The sequence below is a fragment of the Callithrix jacchus genome, chromosome 9, assembly GCF_049354715.1.
Source record: "Callithrix jacchus isolate 240 chromosome 9, calJac240_pri, whole genome shotgun sequence".
Taxonomy (NCBI): Eukaryota; Metazoa; Chordata; class Mammalia; order Primates; family Cebidae; genus Callithrix; species Callithrix jacchus.
In genome coordinates, this window is record NC_133510.1 from 126,158,340 (window position 1) to 126,177,101 (window position 18,762).

General features: G+C 60.5%; 2 protein-coding genes across 50 annotated transcripts in view; one reads left to right on the forward strand and one right to left on the reverse strand.

Annotated features, from left to right (window-relative positions):
* The first annotated feature begins 619 nt into the window (after positions 1 to 619).
* On the forward strand, positions 620 to 2,814 carry ARL6IP4 (ARF like GTPase 6 interacting protein 4). Of its 8 annotated transcripts, none has more exons than XM_078337615.1 (6): positions 620 to 926; positions 1,056 to 1,226; positions 1,497 to 1,778; positions 1,856 to 1,973; positions 2,332 to 2,446; positions 2,528 to 2,814. In XM_078337615.1, the coding sequence occupies exons 2-6, from the start codon at positions 1,067 to 1,069 to the stop codon at positions 2,582 to 2,584; spliced, it is 732 nt and encodes a 243-aa protein (XP_078193741.1). In that variant the 5' UTR covers positions 620 to 926; positions 1,056 to 1,066; the 3' UTR covers positions 2,585 to 2,814. The 8 variants fall into 8 exon arrangements, with proteins under 8 accessions (XP_078193741.1, XP_078193743.1, XP_078193742.1 ...); XM_078337617.1 differs by having other exon boundaries at positions 2,377 to 2,446; XM_078337616.1 differs by having other exon boundaries at positions 1,056 to 1,193.
* A 555-nt stretch (positions 2,815 to 3,369) lies between these two features.
* The window catches only part of PITPNM2 (phosphatidylinositol transfer protein membrane associated 2), a 167,271-nt gene continuing 151,878 nt past the window's right edge, over positions 3,370 to 18,762 (reverse strand). For 16 of the 42 annotated variants that reach the window (XM_078337577.1, XM_078337576.1, XM_078337578.1 and 13 more), the window contains 17 exons: positions 17,063 to 17,310; positions 16,481 to 16,670; positions 16,221 to 16,340; positions 15,158 to 15,423; positions 14,490 to 14,668; positions 12,380 to 12,550; positions 11,621 to 11,770; positions 10,388 to 10,552; positions 9,634 to 9,795; positions 8,607 to 8,785; positions 8,144 to 8,260; positions 7,689 to 7,805; positions 7,417 to 7,565; positions 7,187 to 7,336; positions 6,544 to 6,727; positions 6,333 to 6,461; positions 3,370 to 6,248 (listed from right to left, as the gene is read on the reverse strand). In XM_078337577.1, coding sequence (XP_078193703.1) covers positions 5,925 to 6,248; positions 6,333 to 6,461; positions 6,544 to 6,727; positions 7,187 to 7,336; positions 7,417 to 7,565; positions 7,689 to 7,805; positions 8,144 to 8,260; positions 8,607 to 8,785; positions 9,634 to 9,795; positions 10,388 to 10,552; positions 11,621 to 11,770; positions 12,380 to 12,550; positions 14,490 to 14,668; positions 15,158 to 15,423; positions 16,221 to 16,340; positions 16,481 to 16,670; positions 17,063 to 17,310 — 3,000 coding nt within the window. In that variant the 3' untranslated portion in view covers positions 3,370 to 5,924. The remainder of the gene's footprint in view (positions 6,249 to 6,332; positions 6,462 to 6,543; positions 6,728 to 7,186; positions 7,337 to 7,416; positions 7,566 to 7,688; positions 7,806 to 8,143; positions 8,261 to 8,606; positions 8,786 to 9,633; positions 9,796 to 10,387; positions 10,553 to 11,620; positions 11,771 to 12,379; positions 12,551 to 14,489; positions 14,669 to 15,157; positions 15,424 to 16,220; positions 16,341 to 16,480; positions 16,671 to 17,062; positions 17,311 to 18,762) is intronic. The other 26 variants (XM_035258020.3, XM_078337594.1, XM_078337593.1 and 23 more) reach the window with 17 other exon arrangements.

Sequence of the window (18,762 nt, forward strand, 5' to 3'; positions counted from 1 at the left end):
CAGCTGTCACTGTGAATTACACCTTGGGGGCCCGAGATTGAATGACGCCACAGCGACGCTTTGGGTTGCACATTTGAAAACCAGGGGGCTTCCATACTGCAGTCTTGAGTTTGGTTTCCCTGGGAAGGTGGGGCACTGGCCCCATGCCACGTTGCACGGATCAGATGGAGCGGAATCCCGGCTTCCCTCCGGACGGGCCTGTGGTCCATGCCCGCGGCTCACTGCCAAGATCTCTCTGGCCCCTACGGACACGAGTTTGTTATCCCTGAATCACTGGGTGGGTACGTCGGAAAGACTAGGGCGCCTCAGCTCAGAGCTCGCAGTTTGATGGAGAGGACAGGACCAGCCGGGAGGAGGGCGGCGCGCGCAAGGGTCGACTTCTTCCCATGGCACCCGGGATCCGAGTGCTGCGGGCGCGCGCCCAGAGGACAGCCTTGGAAGCGGGCTAAGCTTCGGCAGAGACAGACGTGAGGGGCTGCCGAGCCCGAGGGCCGGCGACCACGCTCACCTCTGCAGGAGGTGGGCGCGCCCGAAAGGGAACCTGGGGCATCAGAACGAAAGGCAGTGGCGCCGCGCTTCCCGGCCGGACAGCCTCCCGCGCAGCGCCCCGGCCGGAAGCCTTCTCGCCGCCGCTTCCTCTCTAGAAGACGCAGGGCAGGCGCTACGGCCCCGCAGGGTGGCGGAGGTGGGAGTGGAGCAGCCTCGGGGGCCTCCTTGAGGCAGCGAGGCCACGTGGGACGCAGGGCTAGAGGGTAGGAGCGCGCGGGAAGGCGCCCCAGACGCCACTCGCGGCGGATAGTGGCCAGTTCCCACGGGCCCCCGAGCCGGGTGCGGAGGCGTGGGGCGCCCGGGTGGGGGCGGACCCTTAATAGGCGCAGCTGAGGGAACTGGAGTCGGCGGAGAAGCCGGGGTCCCCAGCGGTGGGGGTGAGTGAGGGTCGCGCATTTTCCCAGGGTGGTGACGGGTACCCGGCGTCGCGAGGCCCCGGCCCCGCTAGAGCCCGCCCGCGGCTGGCCTGCTGGGCCTTGGCTCAAGCGCGTCCTTCCCATCGCCAGCCCGCAGCGCCATGGCTCACGTGGGCTCCCGCAAGCGCTCGAGGAGTCGCAGCCGGTCCCGGGGGCGGGGATCGGAAAAGAGAAAGAAGAAGAGCAGGAAGGACACCTCAAGGAACTGCTCGGCCTCGGAATCCCAAGGTTGCAAGGGCAGCGCGGCCCTTGGGGCGGAGGGTGAGGACCACCGGCATTGGGGAGAGGAGGCGTGGCCACTTCCCAGTCGGGGCTAGCCGGGGTCGTGGCCTCTCAGTCTTGCCTCTGTGCAGCTGGGCCGGGCGCCCCGGGAGCCGGGAAGGGACTCCTCTGGGAAGCTCCATCTCTGCTCTGGAAAGCCCCGCAGGAGGTGCTCACCCTGTAGACGGCCTGACCCAGGCCAGAGCAGGGGATGAAGGTTTACTTCTTCCCCTCCCAGCCTTCCAGCCTCACCTTCTCCCTGCATCACAGAGAGAAGCAAGCACAAGGCCCGGAGACCACGATCCAGCTCCTCCTCTTCTTCCGGTTCTTCTAGCTCTTCTTCCTCCTCGTCCTCCTCCTCGTCCTCCAGTGGTGGCCGGAAGAAGCGGGGGAAGCACAGGGACAAGAGGAGGAGGAGGAAGAAGAAGAAGAAGAGGAAGAAGCTGAAGAAGAAGGGCAAGGAGAAGGCGGAAGCACAGCAGGTGGAGGCTCTGCCGGGTCCCTCACTGGACCAGTGGCACCGATCAGCTGGGGAGGAAGAGGATGGCCCAGGTACTGTGCGGCCCAGAGCCTGAGAGGGAGAAGGTCCCTCCTGGAGGCCTGACCACCACCTCCATCTTCCCTTCCAGTCCTGACAGATGAGCAGAAGTCCCGAATCCAGGCCATGAAGCCCATGACCAAGGAGGAGTGGGATGCCCGGCAGAGTGTCATCCGAAAGGTGGTGGACCCTGAGACGGGACGCACCAGGTGGGGAGCCCTTGATCTGACTTAACACCCCGGGGTCTGGCAGTGTTGGCCTAAGATGTGTGCTCTCAGGAGGAGCGGGGCTGGGGCGGGGTTGCTGCTGCTTGAAAAAAGCCAAGTGTTGGCAAAAAGACACGTGTGATGTGTGTCTCAGCCCTTCTTCCCTGTTGCCCAGAATAAACAGTTGCAGAGGCTGGAAGGGCCTGGAGAACACTCTTCAGATGGCTGTTGTTGGCCAGGCTGAGGCTGGCAAGACAGAGCCCACCTCGGCTGCTTTCATCCATGCCCAAGGATGATAGAGCAGGCGGGAACCCTGGGACCCCTATGCCAGCTGTTTCTGGTTCTGCTGCTCTGGCATTAGGGGACCTGCCTATTCCTTGCTGAATGGAGACCCTCCTACCCTCAGGCTTATTAAGGGAGATGGCGAGGTCCTAGAGGAAATCGTAACCAAAGAACGACACAGAGAGATCAACAAGGTGGGTGTGGCCCCTCTGCCTGCCCTCCACCCCCAGCTCTGTTTGTGATGTCCCCCTCCTCCTATGTGCTTTTTTCCCCAGCAAGCCACCCGAGGGGACGGTCTGGCCTTCCAGATGCGAGCTGGGTTGCTTCCCTGAGGGCCCCGGCTGGCCAAGGCCTGTGGACAGTGCTGGCAGCCCAGCCTGGGCAGGCCTCAGGGTGGCGATGGGAAGCCTAGTGGGTGCTGGTGACCTTTCCCCCATGGATTGGCCTCTGGCCCAGCCCAGCCTCTTCTTAGGGGCAGGGGGTGGAGGATGGGGTTACGGCCTGCTTAGCACCATCTGAAAGACCAGTGCTTCACAGCTATTAAAGGCTTCCTGGTTTGAAACTTTCTCTGTTCTGTGGCTTTTTATACTGAGGGGGAGGGAAGGGTGGTACCTAACTTACAAGGAAAAACAAGGGCTCCATGAGCTTTTGGGGAAAGCTGAGGTGTTCTCTGGTTGTAGTAAGCACAGGCCACACAAGGGCCTGTGCTCTCCTCATCTTCAGTTCAGTGCACCTGGACCAGACCCTATGCCAGCTGAACCCCAAACCCAGAGAGCTGGCTCTGAAATGTGATGCACTCAGGCTTGGAGAGAGAGGGCTCCCCCTGCCATGTTCACAGATCACAACAGTACAGAGACAAGTGCTGGGGCTGGGTAGCCTGTGTGGGAGGCCTGGCTCCCTCTGCCCAGCTGTGTCCTCCACTGAGGCAAGGAGGTTCACAGCACCCACTTCATGAGGGTCTGTGAGGGCAAACTGAGTTGAAGCGCAGGAAGGAGCTAGAAGCAGGCTAGGCCCAGAGTCAGCCCCACATGAATATGTTGGGGTCACTGGCATTACTGTTGTATGCTCCCACCCCACCATGCCGTGTGGTCGCTAGTTCAGTAAACAGACCCAGAAGGAAGCCTTCCCGCTTCTTTAATTGGTGTAACAGACATGACACTGTATACAGAGCACACTCAGGCCCAATGATGCAGGGACAGCAGGGGCAGGTGGGGAGAGTCAGGACGCTGCTCACACATGGCCCAGAGAGACAGACAGCACACGGACAACGGGAGTGGTTGAGACGTGAAGGCTGTGATGGGGCAGGCAGCAGGACTCAAACCGAGCCAGGGGGAGTAGGGGTCTCTGCTGAATCCCTCTTTACAAATCAAAGAGAAGGCAGGTGGTGGGGCCTGGGGTGGCAGCGAGGCTTAGGCCTGGGGGTGTGGTGGGAGTGGGACTAAGGCTTCTATTCTAACAGGCCTGGGGGCTGGCAGTCAGCAAGGCCTGCCTCACCCTTTGGTTATGACTGGTCAGGCCTGAGCCCTGCAGCTCAGCACCCAACACTGTAAACATTTTTGGTATTTTTAAAGGACGTTGCCTGCCCTCTGTTAGTTTCGGAAAGACTGGTGCTTCCTCCAGAAGAGAATGTGCCGAAAGGAATCTGAAGGGAGGCGGAAAGCAGACCTGGATACAGAAGAGACTTCCTGTGGGGGGCGGGCTGCCCACCTTGCCATCTATGGCTGAGGGCCGCTGGGAGAGCCCCAGGGGACTATTGCTGTTGTCCTTGGCATGGCTGGCGGCTGGGCAGGCAGGCAGGGAGCGAGGAGCTGTGGGGGAGCTGCCCCCTGGGGAAAGGCTGAGCTCACTGCCCACAGGACCTCCAGGCCTTTATTGCAGGAGGGCCGGAGACTCTTCCAGGTGCTTCTCTGGATGGCTGGTCACTGAGGCAGCAGGCAAGACAGGGTGAGGTGGGGCTGAGAGAGGAGGAGGAGGCACTGGCCACAGGGCCCCTTACCAGGGCTGTGATTGTCGGGCCAAGCAACTTCGGGGGGGGGTCAGATATTGCACTTTCACTGCGACAGTTACATGAAATCTTGGTCCATAAAATGATCGTTGCTTTATACATAATGCTTGATACAACAACAAAAAGCTACATCTTAAATATGAATAAACCCTGAAGGTTCCATCCCTCCAGACATTTTTCTCTGCACAAAATAAATAGCTTTCACTCTGTATAGACCCACTTTTGCAGAACATTTACACGACCCTTTGGCTGTACATATCTACACATGGGAAAAAGTTTACATCACTCTGTGCACCTCCCCAGCCCCGTCCACGTGGCCCAGTGCTGGACCCAGGTGGGCCACAGCTTCTTGGGGACGGACCCTGGTCATTGGACAAAGGCTGAGGCCAGGCAGGCTCTCCCACCTCAGGGAAAGTGGAGGAGCAGCAGAGGGGCCACTGGAGCTGGCTGTTGAGTGCCACAGCCGAGGTCACACTCAGTGCTGCGGGGAGAGGGCAGGCGGTCAGACCCAGCGTGCAGGACAGTGTGGTCCTTGCTCAGGTGAGAAATGAAGTCGTGGCTGCCTGCCCGGAAGCTGACGAAGCAAGTTGTGGCTTCTTAGATTCGGCATCAAAACGGAATTGGCGTTAAAAAAACCCAAGTGTGTGCCCCACCCACTCCAGAGTAGAAATTCAGTGGGATTGCCAGGGGCCAGTTGAGGCAAGGAGCCCATGCCTCGCTGAGTGGGCAGGGGCAGGGCCCATGGGACCCAGAACCAGGCTGGACTCCGTCACAGTGCTGGGTGTTTTCAATGTGGAGGGGCTGTGCTCGGTACTGAAAGAGTTAAGAAAAGGAAGCAGCCAAGGATTGCTCATTTAAAAAAACCTCATAGAAATCAGATTGAGAAGTAGAAAGGTGTAGAAATGTGGGTGGGTGGCCTTGACTGACGGCAGGGAGCAGAAGAGGCGGCTAGGCCTGTCCAGCCCGCAGCCTGAGGCTGGCAACAACACTGGCCTGGGCTCCAGGTGGGGCAGGTGGGCAGCATCCGGGGAGCAGAAATTAAGATACGGCTTTTCTCTCTTGCTTGCACGAGGCTCTGCTGCACTGGAGCCTTCAGTGGGGTTGTAGGTCCTGGGTCAGCAGGTACTGAGTTTCATGCATGTCAACGGGTCTGTAGCCATAGGAGGTGGTAATGGGTCTCTGCTCTCAAAATCAGTGCAAAACCAGTGAGGTTGAACAGTTGAGAAACTTGAGTTAACAAGACGCAGGCTGGACCCCTGTTGGAGCTGCTACCAAATGTGAGGGGACCTGGGAGTAAGGGTGGCCAGTGGATGGGGAGGTGGCAGGCTGGGCCTGGGCCCACACCTCGCACCAGGACACTTGGAGATCCACGCAGGACGAAGTGTCTGGGAGAGCCTCCCAGGCCAGTCTGAGTGGGGACTCCTGGTCCCTCTGCCATCCTGGGGCTGGCTGGTGGTCCCTGCCAGCTTCCATAGCAAGCCGGACCCGTCAGACCCGAGGACGTGAGGCAAGGCTGGGAGCACTGTGTGGCACGGCCCATGTCCTCTGTGAGGCCCTGGGACAAGCTCCCAGGCCCACGTCTGTGTGTGCGCCCAGGCCAGGCCTCCTGGCGGGGCTGGCCGCCCTGGCCTAGCACCATGGAGACCCCGTGCTGCATTCATAGTGCCCTACTTGGGGCCCGTGGCTGACCCCGGCTCCAGGCGGCCAGTCATGGCGCGGCCCCAGCAGCCAGCTGCCACGCTCATGCTGCGCTGGCCCCGCTGTTCGCCATCCGCCTGGCTCTGCGTCCGCTCATGCCGGTGGCTGGGCCCGCTGGGCTGGGCCGATATGGTGCGGAGCAGGTGGTTCCGGGAGCGCAGGAAGTCGCCCTGGCCGGGCAGGCCAAAGCTGCCCTTGCGTAGCGCCATGCGGGTGGCCGTGTTGCGGGCAGGCCGAGCCCGGTGGCTGTACTTCAGCTGCGCCAGGTGGGCGGCGTAGCCATCTGTGATGAACTGCAGGGGCAGTGAGGATGGCTGTCACGGGCTGGAGCTCCCTAGCTTCCCGCCTGCGCCCACCCCCATGATGTGGCCACTCACCTGGCACTGCTGCTGCAGCTTCTTGGTGGGCCGGCCCACGATATAGATCTGCATGGGGGACAGGCTGATGGCGCTGTAGACCGCCACGTCCTTGGTGGAGCCGTAGGCCGCGTGCACGCGCAGGTGCAGCTGTGGGGAGACTGGCATGGGCACAGGCACCATGGCCCCTCTGCCCCCACCCCTGCCCTGGCCCCATCCTCCTGGGCCCCACCTCAGAGATGAGTAGCTTCAAAAAGTTGGCCTTGTGCCGCAGCGGGTCATGGACCAGGCCATCACAGAAGGACACCACGCCATGGGGGAAGTTGTGCTGGGCCAACCACGCCACCACCCGCTGCTTCTGCATGTCTGGCCGTCCTGTCACGTAGATGATGAGGTAGCCCAGGTCCTGCCAGTGCCTGAAGATGAGGGGCAGGCCTGGATGTCTCACGGCCGCCCCTTCCTCCCTCCTGGGCCTCCCTATCTCCTGCCCAGCCAGGGCCCACTTGGGCCATTGGAAAGCACATCTCTGATTAAGCTCAGACAGTAACAACGACAATGGTGACAATGATGGTGCCATAGCAGGCCCTTGGGTGCTCGCACCGGGTGGCAGATGCCCCTGCCACGGTGTCTCTGGCTTACCAGCCTCACTTTCCAGATGAGGGAATTGAAAGCCAACATTGAGAGGTGACATCACTTGCCCAAGGTGACATGGCTAATAATTGGGGGTCTGGGCTCTGAACTGAGGTCCTTAAGGCCCAGTGCCCTAGCCAAGCATCTCCCAGAGAGGCTTCCCCGTCCTCCTCCACCTGGCTGGCGGGAGCCCCTGAGCCCACCCACCTTGCTACAGCTCCTTTGTGCCTCTCCAGGCCACTCACCGCACCACATCCACGGCCCCGGCCCGCACCTTGGGGTCGCTGCCCATGATGGACACGCTGGCGGCAAAGGAGCCATCGATGCTGAAGACCACAAACTCCGTGCCCTTGGGCAGCACAGTGATGTAGCTATCAGCAAACGTGTGGTCTCCCCTGGCAGACAGTGGGGACACTCATCAGAACCACCCAGAGCCCTGTCCTGCCCACCTCGCCCACCCGGCGCAGGCACTTACCTGACTACCATCTTGATGGGATAGACACCCACGCCCAGGCGGTGCGACTCAGGGATGGTATAGGAGACACGCCCGCTGCTGTTGGTCACCAGCGTGTCCAGGTAGAGCCACTCACCCGAGGGTGGCTGCGTCATGATGTGCACATCCACCTGGGCCCGGCAGGCTGGTCACGGGCTGGCCATGTCCTGGCCTCCCCACCCCTTGCACTCTGGCCAGAGGGCAGCAGGGAGCTCTCCAAAGTCCCCCTGTGTTCCCCCTACCCATGTCCTTACCTTCTCCCCAGTCAGGGTGACCATGTCCAGGGGCCCGTACATAAACCTGCCTGTCAGAACCTGGGGGCCATCCTCATTGGCAAGGGCGTCATTGATCCGGTGGTTGGCCGTCACATTCTATGGAGGGAGCAGCAAGCCCAGGTTAGGGTGGGGTTGGAGGGCAGCCCAGGCCTCTGTGTCCTGCTAAAGCTCCGTGGGCCTGAGGGGCAGGCTCGGGCTGCGAGTTGCGCAGCCCACATCCAAGTCTGGATCAGACACGTCAACGTGGCCTCGGAGAAACTAGAGAGCCTTGCTGCCTTCCTGTCTATGAAGTGGGCTGACAGCTCCAGCCTCATGGCCTGGGAAGGTAAATAAGACTGCAGGCTTCTGTGCAACTTAGTTCCTTTTCGGGACACAGAGACTTGTGAGGATTCCACAAGGTGACAGCATGGAGCCTGGGCACCCAGGGCCCTCACCCGCAGCTTCACATGTGTCCGCTTGCGCTGCCACTTCTCCCTTGGCTTTGAGGGGGTGAACACCGACACTTCCTTGCCATCCAGCTCCAAGATGCTGGAGTTGTCGTGCCTCATGACCTGGAAAGAGGGGACAGGGCAGGCCATGGGGCAGACGCCAGCCTGGGGCTTCCTGGGAGCTGGCAAGAGGAGCCTGTGGGTTGTAGGGGGCGCCCTTGAACCCACTACCATCTGCCCAGTGGCCCTCAGATTCCTGTTCACCTGATGAATGTGCAGATATGTTCCCTCCATTCCAACATCCCAAAAAGGCTGAACACACCCCAGCATAAAGGTGCCTTCATCTTGCTTGTTCTGTGGTCTGATGGGGTCGGAGGGGAGTCCTCATTGTCCCCTTGTCTGTGAAACGGGGCCCTTTCATGGGTGTTGTCACTCAGGGCCCTCCTGGGAGGCCCAGGGCCCCAGGTACCTGTCTCAGCAGGAAGGAGACCACATCCGTTGACTCCCAGTAGCTGGCATGGAAGAGGTGAGGCAGGGCCACCGTGGGGAATGCCGTGAGGGCGTCAGGGCAGTAAAGAGCATAGTCGATCCGCTTCTGGCCCCACCACTTTGCAGCAACTGCCAGGAGGGGCCATGACTGGGCTGGGGCTGTATAGTCCCAGGCAGGTCACCTGACCTCTCCGGCCTGCTCAGCCCAGCCCAGCCCAGAACCCCCACCACCTATAGCTAAAGCTTCTCCCAGGCTGGGTGAGTGAGGGAAGTGGGAGCACAGGCAGAAGTGTGAAGACCCAGGACAGAGGTGAGTGCCAGCCCTGCTGAGCGGCTCCTGAGGACCATCTGGGATCTGCAGATGGTACCCACTGTCCCTGGTCCTCTGCTGACTCTGGTGACCCTCTGCCACGGACTCCTTTGCTGCCCTCTCTGGGCCACTTCTTTTCTCCTGTCTTCCCCCTAGGCCTCAAGGCTGGGAAAGGCAGCACAGAGTGGGGTTACAATTCCTGACCCCCAGGGCAAGAGTGTCACCCTCCTTGCACCTGGGCCACCCCTGAGCCCTAAGACAAAACAGAATGGGTGGGGAAGCCTGGGCTTCTAGATGGATGGTCCTGGGGTGCATCCAGCTCTGCCAATAGTGGCTGGGTGAGGGCTGACCTTCCTGAGACAAGGCTTGTAAAGTGCCCCTGGGCTGCAAGCAGAAGGGGCCCAGCAGCAGAGCCTGGTTTACTGGTCCAGGCTTCCCTAGGTTCTGCCCAAAGCCTTCCTTGGAGCTTCCTCAGTCCTCAGCTGGCCTCATTACGGCTCTGTGGGGTCCCTGGCCCCCCACCCCACCAAACAATGCCACCAGCTCCCACCTCCTACCTGGATGGCCAGGTCCTCGCAGCCCAGCCCCCAGCTCCCTGTTAGGCTGAAGCGGGGGTCCAGGCAGGGAGAGCCTGGCAGTGAGGGGTGCTCAGCAGCGGTGAGTGACCCCCAGTGAGGGAAAGCGTATGGGGTGGTACCTTTTCCGATGTCCAGCTCAGGGAGGTCAGGGGCCCTCTCCAGGCCAGGGCTTGCCTGCCTGGCTAGATGATGGGGGCCGGGGGTGGTGGAGCTGGGGGGGGGCAGGGCGAGCAAGGACAGACGCCTGATGCTGGGGGTGTGGCTGAGCGCATCGGGGGCCTCTGAGAAGCAAGAGCAATGGATGGCTCAGCCACATAGGGGGCCACTGCACTGCCATGTTTACCAAGGGCCAGGCAGCATACTAAGTGCCAGGCCTGAGGCTGTCAAGGGCAGGCCCCTTGTCCCTCCTCACAGATGAACACATCTGCTAGAGACACCCACCCCAGCCTCATCCCCTGCATGGCCATGCTGACCGCAGCTTCCAGAATCCCTGGCCCAGCACGGGGGGCACCCATCTGGTGGGGACTGAAAAGGGAAACTGGGCTCTGCTTCAAGCACTGGGAGGCTTCATGCAAGGGCCAAGCATGAGGAAGGCGGGGCCCTTCCTAATGCGCCTTCTTCCAGAATCCTCCTGAGAAGGAGAAGCTTCTCAGCCTGGACGCTGCAGTCTTTGGACTTGACTGGTCTTTGCTGTGGGGCTGGCCTGGGTACTGCAGGTGACCAGCAGCCTCCCTCCCTCTACCCACCAGGTGTCAGCAGTGCCCCTCCCCAGCTGCGGCAGTTGGAAATGCCCCTAGACCTGGCCAGTAGCTGTCCCCTGTGGGCACAATGGCCCCAGTTGAGTGAGGAGGGCAAGGGGCCTGGTCCACTCACTCTGGGCAATGCTGGATGCCGTGTAGCTCTCGGCCATGCCTGACACCTGGCTGGCAATGCTGATCTCACTGGCTCGGCGGAAGCCACGACTGGCAGGGGCAGTACTGGGCGAGGAGGGGGTGGCATGCTCTTGGAAGGCCGAGTTGTGGGTCTGGAGCACATCTGCTGCAGGTGGACAGGGACCAGAGGCCAGGTAAGAAAGGCTCAGACCGGCCCTGCCCAGCCCCGGAGCACTGGGGGAGCCAGCGTGCCAAGGTCCAGTGCATGTCTAGGCTGGAGGCTGGGTAACAGCTATGCCAGAGCCACCTGTTCAAGGCTGTGAGAGGGAGGGGCCCAGAGCTGCAGCAGGGGAGGAGGAAGGCTGGGGCAGGGTGGACTGACGAATGGACACAGACACAGGGCAGGGAGGCATGTCGGCTGGGCTCAACCTCAGCCACCCTCCTGCCCCACACATGCCACTCAGCTCGTCTCCAGCAGCCCAGTGGCTCCAGGGCCTCCAGAGCTCCACCTGGCCAGGCCTGACCCACAGCCCACAGCAGAAGCAGCGGCTCCACCCAGGTTTGCAGGGTGCTGTTAACAGGGGCTGTGGGTGGCTTCCTGGGGATGCCCTGCACATGCAGAGCACAGAGAAAGAGGCAAGCCCTGGGCGTTCCTCACATAGGCTAGAGTTAGCAGCCCCTGATGGGTGTTTGGGGACAAAGGCAGGTGCTGGGGGCTCAACCAGGCTTACCTGGGCCCAGGCTGAAGACAGGAAAGAATGGGGAGGACAGGGCTCAGCCAGACAAGCCACATCTGGACAGGGTACAGGAGGTGCCTGGGTGACCTCAGGGAGGGAAGGAGTGGGCCCTGGGGAATCCAACCCCTGGCTGGGACCAGATGCTTCCCCAGGTGAGGGATGGGCCTGGCTGGCTCAAGGCCTCACCCCATCTCCAGTCTGCTTCTGGCAGAGCCCTGGGACTGTCAGTGATGTGCTATGTGGCCCTAAGACTGCCTCTGCTGTCTCTGAGCTGCTGTGCCCCTTTGTTTTGGGTTTGCCCTGCCTCTGGCCCACAGCTTGGGGAGAGGAGGTACCCACACCAGCTCCCAAAGGCCCTCCCGCCCAAGTCTCTGTTCCTCGACACCCAGGTCCCACGAACTCTGAGTGGCCAAGGAGGGCATGGGTCGGGGGGTGTCCCTAAGGACTGGGGTCAGCCAGCAAAGCACATGTCACCACGAGCAGGGGAGGGTACACACACTTGGCACAGCCCGGGCTCGGGCGGGGCCCGTCTTGCCAGGTGGGCTCGGGCACGGGCATACTGGTTTCCAGGAAGCCGTCCCCATGGGGGAGAGGGGCCAGGGGGCTGCCCTCCAGGACCAGCTCAGGGTTTCTCTGCACGGTCTCAACTGGAGGCAGATGGGGAGAGAACAGAGGACAAGAACAGACACTCACATGGGCCATCCAGACATGCTCCGACACAGAGACTCAGGAGCTCCTCAAGGACCAGGACGTGACAAGACGCTGGGACACACGCCGGGATGGGGTTCGGGCTGAGCCCACCTGATTTCCCCTACCCCTACCCATCTCCTGCACCCTGTCTTGGAGCCGGCCACCTGCCATGATAGGACCCAGCCACCTGCCATGATAGGACCCAGCCGACCAGGATCCCTACTCAGTGAGGGCCCCTGCTGGGTCCTTAACTCTGTCTCTGATGGGATGGAGACTCAGCCATGGGGAGGGGAGTCTGGTCTCATTCTGCCCTTTAACTGCTTCAGGGACCCTGGAACAAGGCTCTGACCCGTTCCCTCTGAAAGGTGGGAATCCTCATTTGTGCCTCACAGGGATCAGAAAGAACGGATGTACCCTTCCCCCTGCCCCCAACAGCTGTTCACCTCTGAGGCGTTCAGCATATGATGTCCCTTTTGCCTGGGCAAGAACCACATGGCATGGAGGAGCCAGGGAGCCATGCCTACCCCACCTTCCCCCAGAGGAGTGGGGCGGAGTGCACCTCTCACCCAGCAGTGTGGAGCAGCCGTCCCCCAGTGGGTAGCGTTGGTAGCGGGGGACACTGAAAGGCGGCAGGGCATGGAAGCGTCGTTCTAGCAGTGGCTCCAGGCGAGAAGCTGACGGGTCCGCAGGGTGGAAGAGGTTGTAGACTTGCTGGCAGGCCGGCCGCAGCTGGAAAACTGGGGGTGGGGGTATCAGCTGCAGAGCTGGGGCTGGCCCTGAGAAGCAGGGGTGGGGGTGGGAAACTTGGGGAGGGGCACTGGGTTGTCTGCTGCAAGTTAGGGAGAAGACAGGACTGTGTTCTATCAATTTAGGACCTGTCTGAGTCACTGTCACTTTTTTGTTTGAGACAGGATCTTGCTCTATCACCCAGGCTGGAGGGCAGTGGTGTGATCTTGGCCTACTGTAGCCTCAATCTCCTGGGCTCAAGTGATCCTCCCACCTCAGCCTCCTGAGTAGGTGGGACCACAGCCACAGGTGTGCACTACCACACCTGGTTATTTTTTGTAGACGGGGTTCTCTCGATGTTACCCAGGCTGGTCTCAAACTCCTGGACTCAAGTGATCCTCCCATCTAGGCCTTCCAAAGTGCTGGGATTATAGGTGTAAGCCACCAGGCCTGACCTCTAATTATTTTTCATTGCAAAAGTTATAATGATTGTGGTAAAAAAGTGGTTTGCAGTACAGAAGAGCATATGATGAAGAGCCCCTGGTGGAAGCCCCTTCCACCCCAGATGCCCCTGCCGCTCCAGCTCATCTTGCAGGAGCACTAGTGAGTGCTGGCTAAGGCAGCCCTGCCCTGCCTGTATTGGAAAATGTTTCCTCATCTGTCAAATGGGCTGCAGTTCCAACCATGTCATGCAGTTAGGGAGATCGTGTGAATGCACGGATGTGAGTATGACTAGCGCCGTATCTCACTTTCAGAGGCACATAAACCTTAACATGTGCCATGCCTTCTGAACTTTGCCTTCCCCCCGGCTTAACACAGAAAATGTTGGCGTCTTTCCTGTTGGCACGTGTAGTTCCTCCTCTTTCTTTTCAGTGGAGGCGAGTACTCCACTGTGGTCGTTCCAGACTTTATTTAACTAGCCCCCTCTGCATAGATGGACGTTTAAATTGGTTCTGGTTTTTCAGAATGACACCTAATGTGACCACAACGGCACTGTCCCTAAGTCTTCATGCACCTGTGTGGGACTCTGTGGGGCTGTTCAGAGCCTGCAGTGGATGGGGCACAGGGATGCCCTCCACAGGGCTGCACCTGTTTGCACCAAGTGTGAGCTACCTTGGTTGTTGAGGTCTCTTTAAAGCTACAGATTTCTCTTCCTGGCAGTGCTGAAGTCACCACCACTCCCAGCTAATTTCGTATTTTTAGTAGAGACAGGGTTTTCCCACATTGGTCAGGCCGGTCTCGAACTCCCGACCTCAGGTGATCCACCCACCTCGACCTCCCAAAGTGCTGGCATTACAGGTGTGAGCCACTGGGCCTGGCCAGGTCTTCATTTTTAACCTAGCATTTGGCAAGCATCTAAACCTCTCGGAGCCTCAGTTTCCCCCTCTGTCATCTAGGGGCATAACATGAGTCCTGCATGGCTACTCTCAGGATTCTGTGGCTCCTGGAGCTTTGCAGGCTGGTCCTGGGGCGCAAGGCAGGGACTGCTGCTCCAATGATGCCCAGCCGCTGGCCTGCCTGCCCTGGGTAGACAGAGACACACTGATGTGGCCCCTCCAGGGCTGGGAGCCCATTGTACCCAGGAGGCTTTGGGGATGCCCGGCCTCTGCATCTCTCCCTATGGGAGGATCTTGGACCTGGGAGGCTGTATCTGTCTCCATCTGATTCTGGGGCAGTGCCTTCTCTCCCTGGACCTCTGCTCTCCCATCTAGGGGAGGCCCTCTGCTCCCAAAGGTATCCTGGAGATGAAATGAAACCGCAGGTATCACAGAGAGCCAGTGACTGAGCTGTTGAAGCAAGAGCAGAGGATAGCAAAGGGCCCTTGGTGGGGAAGACAGGAAGGAGGGCAGAAACAGGCTTGGGACGTGGCCATGATCTCATCACAGGGGTCCACTGAGACCCCCCCACCCAGTGCACATATACCCCATCCTGCCCCTGCTGGGCTCTCACCATCCAGGGCTGGGATGACAGTCTTCCTCAAGGCCAGGACCAGCCCCAGCGGGCACCCGAAGAGGAAGAGGTCGGTGATCTCAAAATCAAACCTGCCCAGGGCCCCTGTGCCGTCTAGCATGGTGTAGCTGCTGAAACGGCGTGAGCAGGGCTCAGTCCTCAGCACGCTGGCATGGAGGCTGCAGTGGGGGACGCACGAGGTCACACCACGGCCCCTCTCAGGGCTGGCCTTCCCCCAGCCTCATGAGGGACAGGCTGAGTCCCATGGCCCCCAGAGGTCATCAGACCCAAATGAGACTTAGTGTTCATGTGGGTGCAGCTGCTATCATCTGCCAGGACACTGCTGGTAGCAGCAGATCCCAACCTCTCTCGGGAGCCGCGTTGACCTGGACCACCTGCCCCTGGTCCATCCTGAACCCCAACTCTCCCATTCCCCACCCTCACCCTCATGACAGACTGCTCCCTCAGTCCTGAGATGGCACTGGGTGTATATGAGACAGCACCCAATAAGCCACTTTCTCCTGGGCCCAGACTGGGATCCCAACCCAGACTGGGGGGAACCTCAGGCAGAGACCTGGGCCTCATGCTGGCCATCTCGAGGGGCATCCCTCCCTCTTGGAGCCTCTACGTGCATCCAGCGGTGGACCCAGCACCCCAGCTCCACTCACCTGGACAGGAAGGCCTGGTGCTGCTGGATGGTGTCCAGCTCGTAGGTAGACGAGTCGCTCCTCTTGCGGGGCAGCTGCCTTTTGGGGTCCTCGGTGCCGTTGCTGCGGGGGATGTCGACGTTGCTTCGGCTCAGGTGCCGACTGCTCTCCAGGCTGGAGCCACCACCACTGCTGCCGCCACCACCACTGCTGCCACCACCTGCACTGCCACCACTGGAGCAGTGTGCTGCGTTCACCAGGATGCCCGGGGACAGCAGGTCGTTGTCCTGGAACCACCCATGGAGGCTCACTGCTGGGTGGCCGCTGGCCTGGCCCCTTCTCCAGTGTCCTGGAAGCTGCCTCCTCCCTCCTAATCCCAGGCCCAGCAGCCACTTTCCAGCCGGCCTCTCACCAAACCAGAGGGGAGGGCCCTTGTCCCCTGCTGTCCCCCTATCCACCAGCCACTCTGGACCTCAATGATCTGCAAGCTGTTTGGCACTGTGCAGCAGAGGCAGGGAAGCAGAGAAGGGTTGCCCATTCCGCCTCCCAGGAACCAGATCCTACTGCCCACAGTGCAGACCCTGGTCCAGGTTCATGAAACACACGTATTCCTAGGTTTGGCCATGTGGCAGCTGTTCCCCTGCCCTCATGCACCTGCCTTGCCGACTCTGGGCACCTGCACTGTCAATCCCTCCCCTTCCCATCCTTATTTTGGAGGGGTGAGGGGAGAGAAACTGTGGGAAAAACTGCTACAGCTTTCAGGGCCCAGGCACTTTCCTGACTCTTCAGCCAGAATGGGCTGGGCTTCCTCAGCTCACCTGTACCTGAAACCCCTCCACACCCCCTGCCCTGGAGGTGAGCTCTGGCAGGAGGGCTAGGGTTCAGGGGCTTGAAAATGTTTGCTGAATGAATAGACAGAGCTTAACTGGAGAGTGTCCAAGCCAGTTGGACTCAGGAAGTGCTGCCAGCATTCTGCTTGGTGGGCACAACCTGGGGCCAGGTGCAGGAGCAGGCAAGGCAGCGACCCTGGGGGCATGCAGGAGGCTGCAGGCCTTGGGGGACATCTGGGCCCCCGCCTGAGTACCTGCATGCTGACCACGCTGCCCCGGCGGCTGCTGCTCTGACTCTCAGACACCGGCTGGTTGCTGTAGCACAGGGCATCGAATGCCAGGATGCCCCCAACGCAGTCCCCAATCAGGCAGACCTGGGGGAGAGGGACCAGAGGCCTGACCGTTCATCCATCGCTGGGCTACAGGCTGGGGAGGCCATCACCTTCCCCTTCAGGCCAGCCTGCCTTACGGGGTCTTCCATCCTCCTCCCTTCCCCAACCTCCCCAGGACTTACCTGCCCATTGAAGGTCATGCCCTCCTGGGACTTGATGAAGTCCCCGTAGGCAAGGTTGGCCCGCTGAATCACTGTGGCAACCACTTCCTGGTACTGGGGGGAGGAGGTGGCCAGCAGGGGCAGGGCAGCCAGGGGGATGTGGTCCTGACTGCTGGACAGACAGCCTTCGTCATGGCTGTAGGGGCTGAGGCTGGGGAGAGGGGCCAGTCAGGAGAGGGCAGGAGGCTCCAGCTCAGCCCAAAAGACCCCTCTCCCCTGACCCTAAACTCAGCATACACTTCCTGGTCAGGCCCTGGGTGGGCCTCAGGGACCAGGGTAGGTGAGTAAGACCCCATGTCTCAGAGGCAGGCCAAAATTCCATTACATGTTTGGAAATGAAGGCTCAGCCTTGGGCTCCAGGCTTCCTGGGGCTTGAGGCTTAGCCTGCATGTGTATGTTTGGGCACCACCTGGTAGAAGGGTCTGGCTGGTGGGTCTGGACATTGGGGCAGGAGTCCTCAAACTGGGGAGCCACCTGAGGCTCAGGGGTGAGAGAAGGACAGTGCACAGCTGGAGGTTGCAGGCAAGGGCAGATGCCACTCACTTGGAGACCAGGGCGAAGGCATCAGAGCAGACAGGCGGGCAGGGCACCAGGCGGATGGCAAGGTGGCCCAGGGCGCTGGGGTAGTGCACACGCATGACAGTGTCAAACACATTGGCGATGGTGTTGGCATCGCCCTTCTTGGAGCTGGGGTCCCCGGTGCCTGTGTCCAGAATGGTGCCTCCGTGCAGCACCAGTAGCAGCACGTGGATCTTGGAGGGCGGTGCAGCCATCGGCTGGCTAACCTCGTCCTGCATGGGTGAGGGGCAGTGTCAGCTCCCTGGGGAACCCAGCTCCTTGCTGAGGCCTTTCTGTCACCCTTGGTGGGGGTGTGCCTGTTGCATGAAGCCCAACTGCTCCCTCTGAGAACCTCAATTTTGGTTACTCAGCCCTGGGGCCTGGGGTTTGGCTGTCTCATCCCCTCCTCTGGGACCCTTGCAGGGTCGGGATCCTGGAGGAAGAGCCAGGGAGGTGGGCCTGTCCACTCCTCCTCCTGCAGTCCTGCTCCTGTCTGCCACCCTGACAAGGGGCTCAGATGACATAGAGAGAGGGAATCTATTCCTTTGAGAGCATGAGCTCCACTTTCTTCAGGGAGCCCCGGCTTCTGGGGCTTCCAGCTTTAGCGGGAGGCAGAGAGGCTCAGCCTGGTCTTGGCCATAGAGGTTGCCTGCCCTCTGTGTTTTTGTTTCCACCTGAGTAGACAGGGCCACCACCAGCTCAAAGTTACAGAAGTCCCTGAGAATGGCTGGGGTCAGAGCATCCACTGCCTGGGTGGTGACCCCAGCCAGTCTGCCTGCAGCTCTCAGCTCCCCCTCCAGCTACACAGGGCATCCTCCCCTGGCTCCCACCCAAGGCCCTGCCATTCCTGGCCTCTCTCTAAGACCAGGGTCTCCAAAAGGAGAGGTGTCCTGGTAGGAACGGTGCCCCAGTACCTTAGAGGGGAGGCCGATCAGATTTCAAGGGATAATGATCCCACCTTCCTGCAGGCCAGGCCTGCCTGTGAGGTCAAGGTTAGACCCTACACCTGCACACCTGTGTAAGGGCTGCGAACTGCTCCATGCCAAGGGACTGGGCTAATATCACACGGCATGTCAGTGGCAGGCTGGACCGGAACCTGAAGCCTCTGCCATAATTCAGCACTCTCGTGCCAGCTTAGGCTGTGGCCCTGTCCTCAGAGCTCACCCTCCCCTGCCCCAAGCTTCTGGTGTGTGACCGGAGGATAGCAGCAGGGCCAGGACCGGAGAGGGGCTGCTGATGAGTACTTGCTGTGTCCATATGATGTCTGGGGCATGGGGGCAGGAAAGGGAGCTGAAGGGAGAGTCCTGTCTCCAAGGACCTGAAGACCTGAGGAGACAGACCAAGGAGCCAAAGCCATCTAGAGGGCCTATGGTGGGAACAGCTGGCCCTTAACTGGCCAGAGGGTAGGGGGTAGCAGCAGGACCCAGGTGCCAACACAGAAGCTGGGTGGGTGGGGAAGGTGGGGGCTGGACCCAGGACTTAAGAGGCCATCAGGTGGCTGGGAGCATTGCCTTTCGCCTATAATCCCAGCACTTTGGGAGGCCAAGGTGAGCAGATCACTTGAGGCCAGGAGTTTAAGACCAGCCTGGCCTACATAGTGAAACCCTGTCTCTACCAAAAATACAAAACTTAGCCAGGCATGGTTGTGCATGTCTGTAATCCCAGCTACTTGGGAGGCTGAGGCA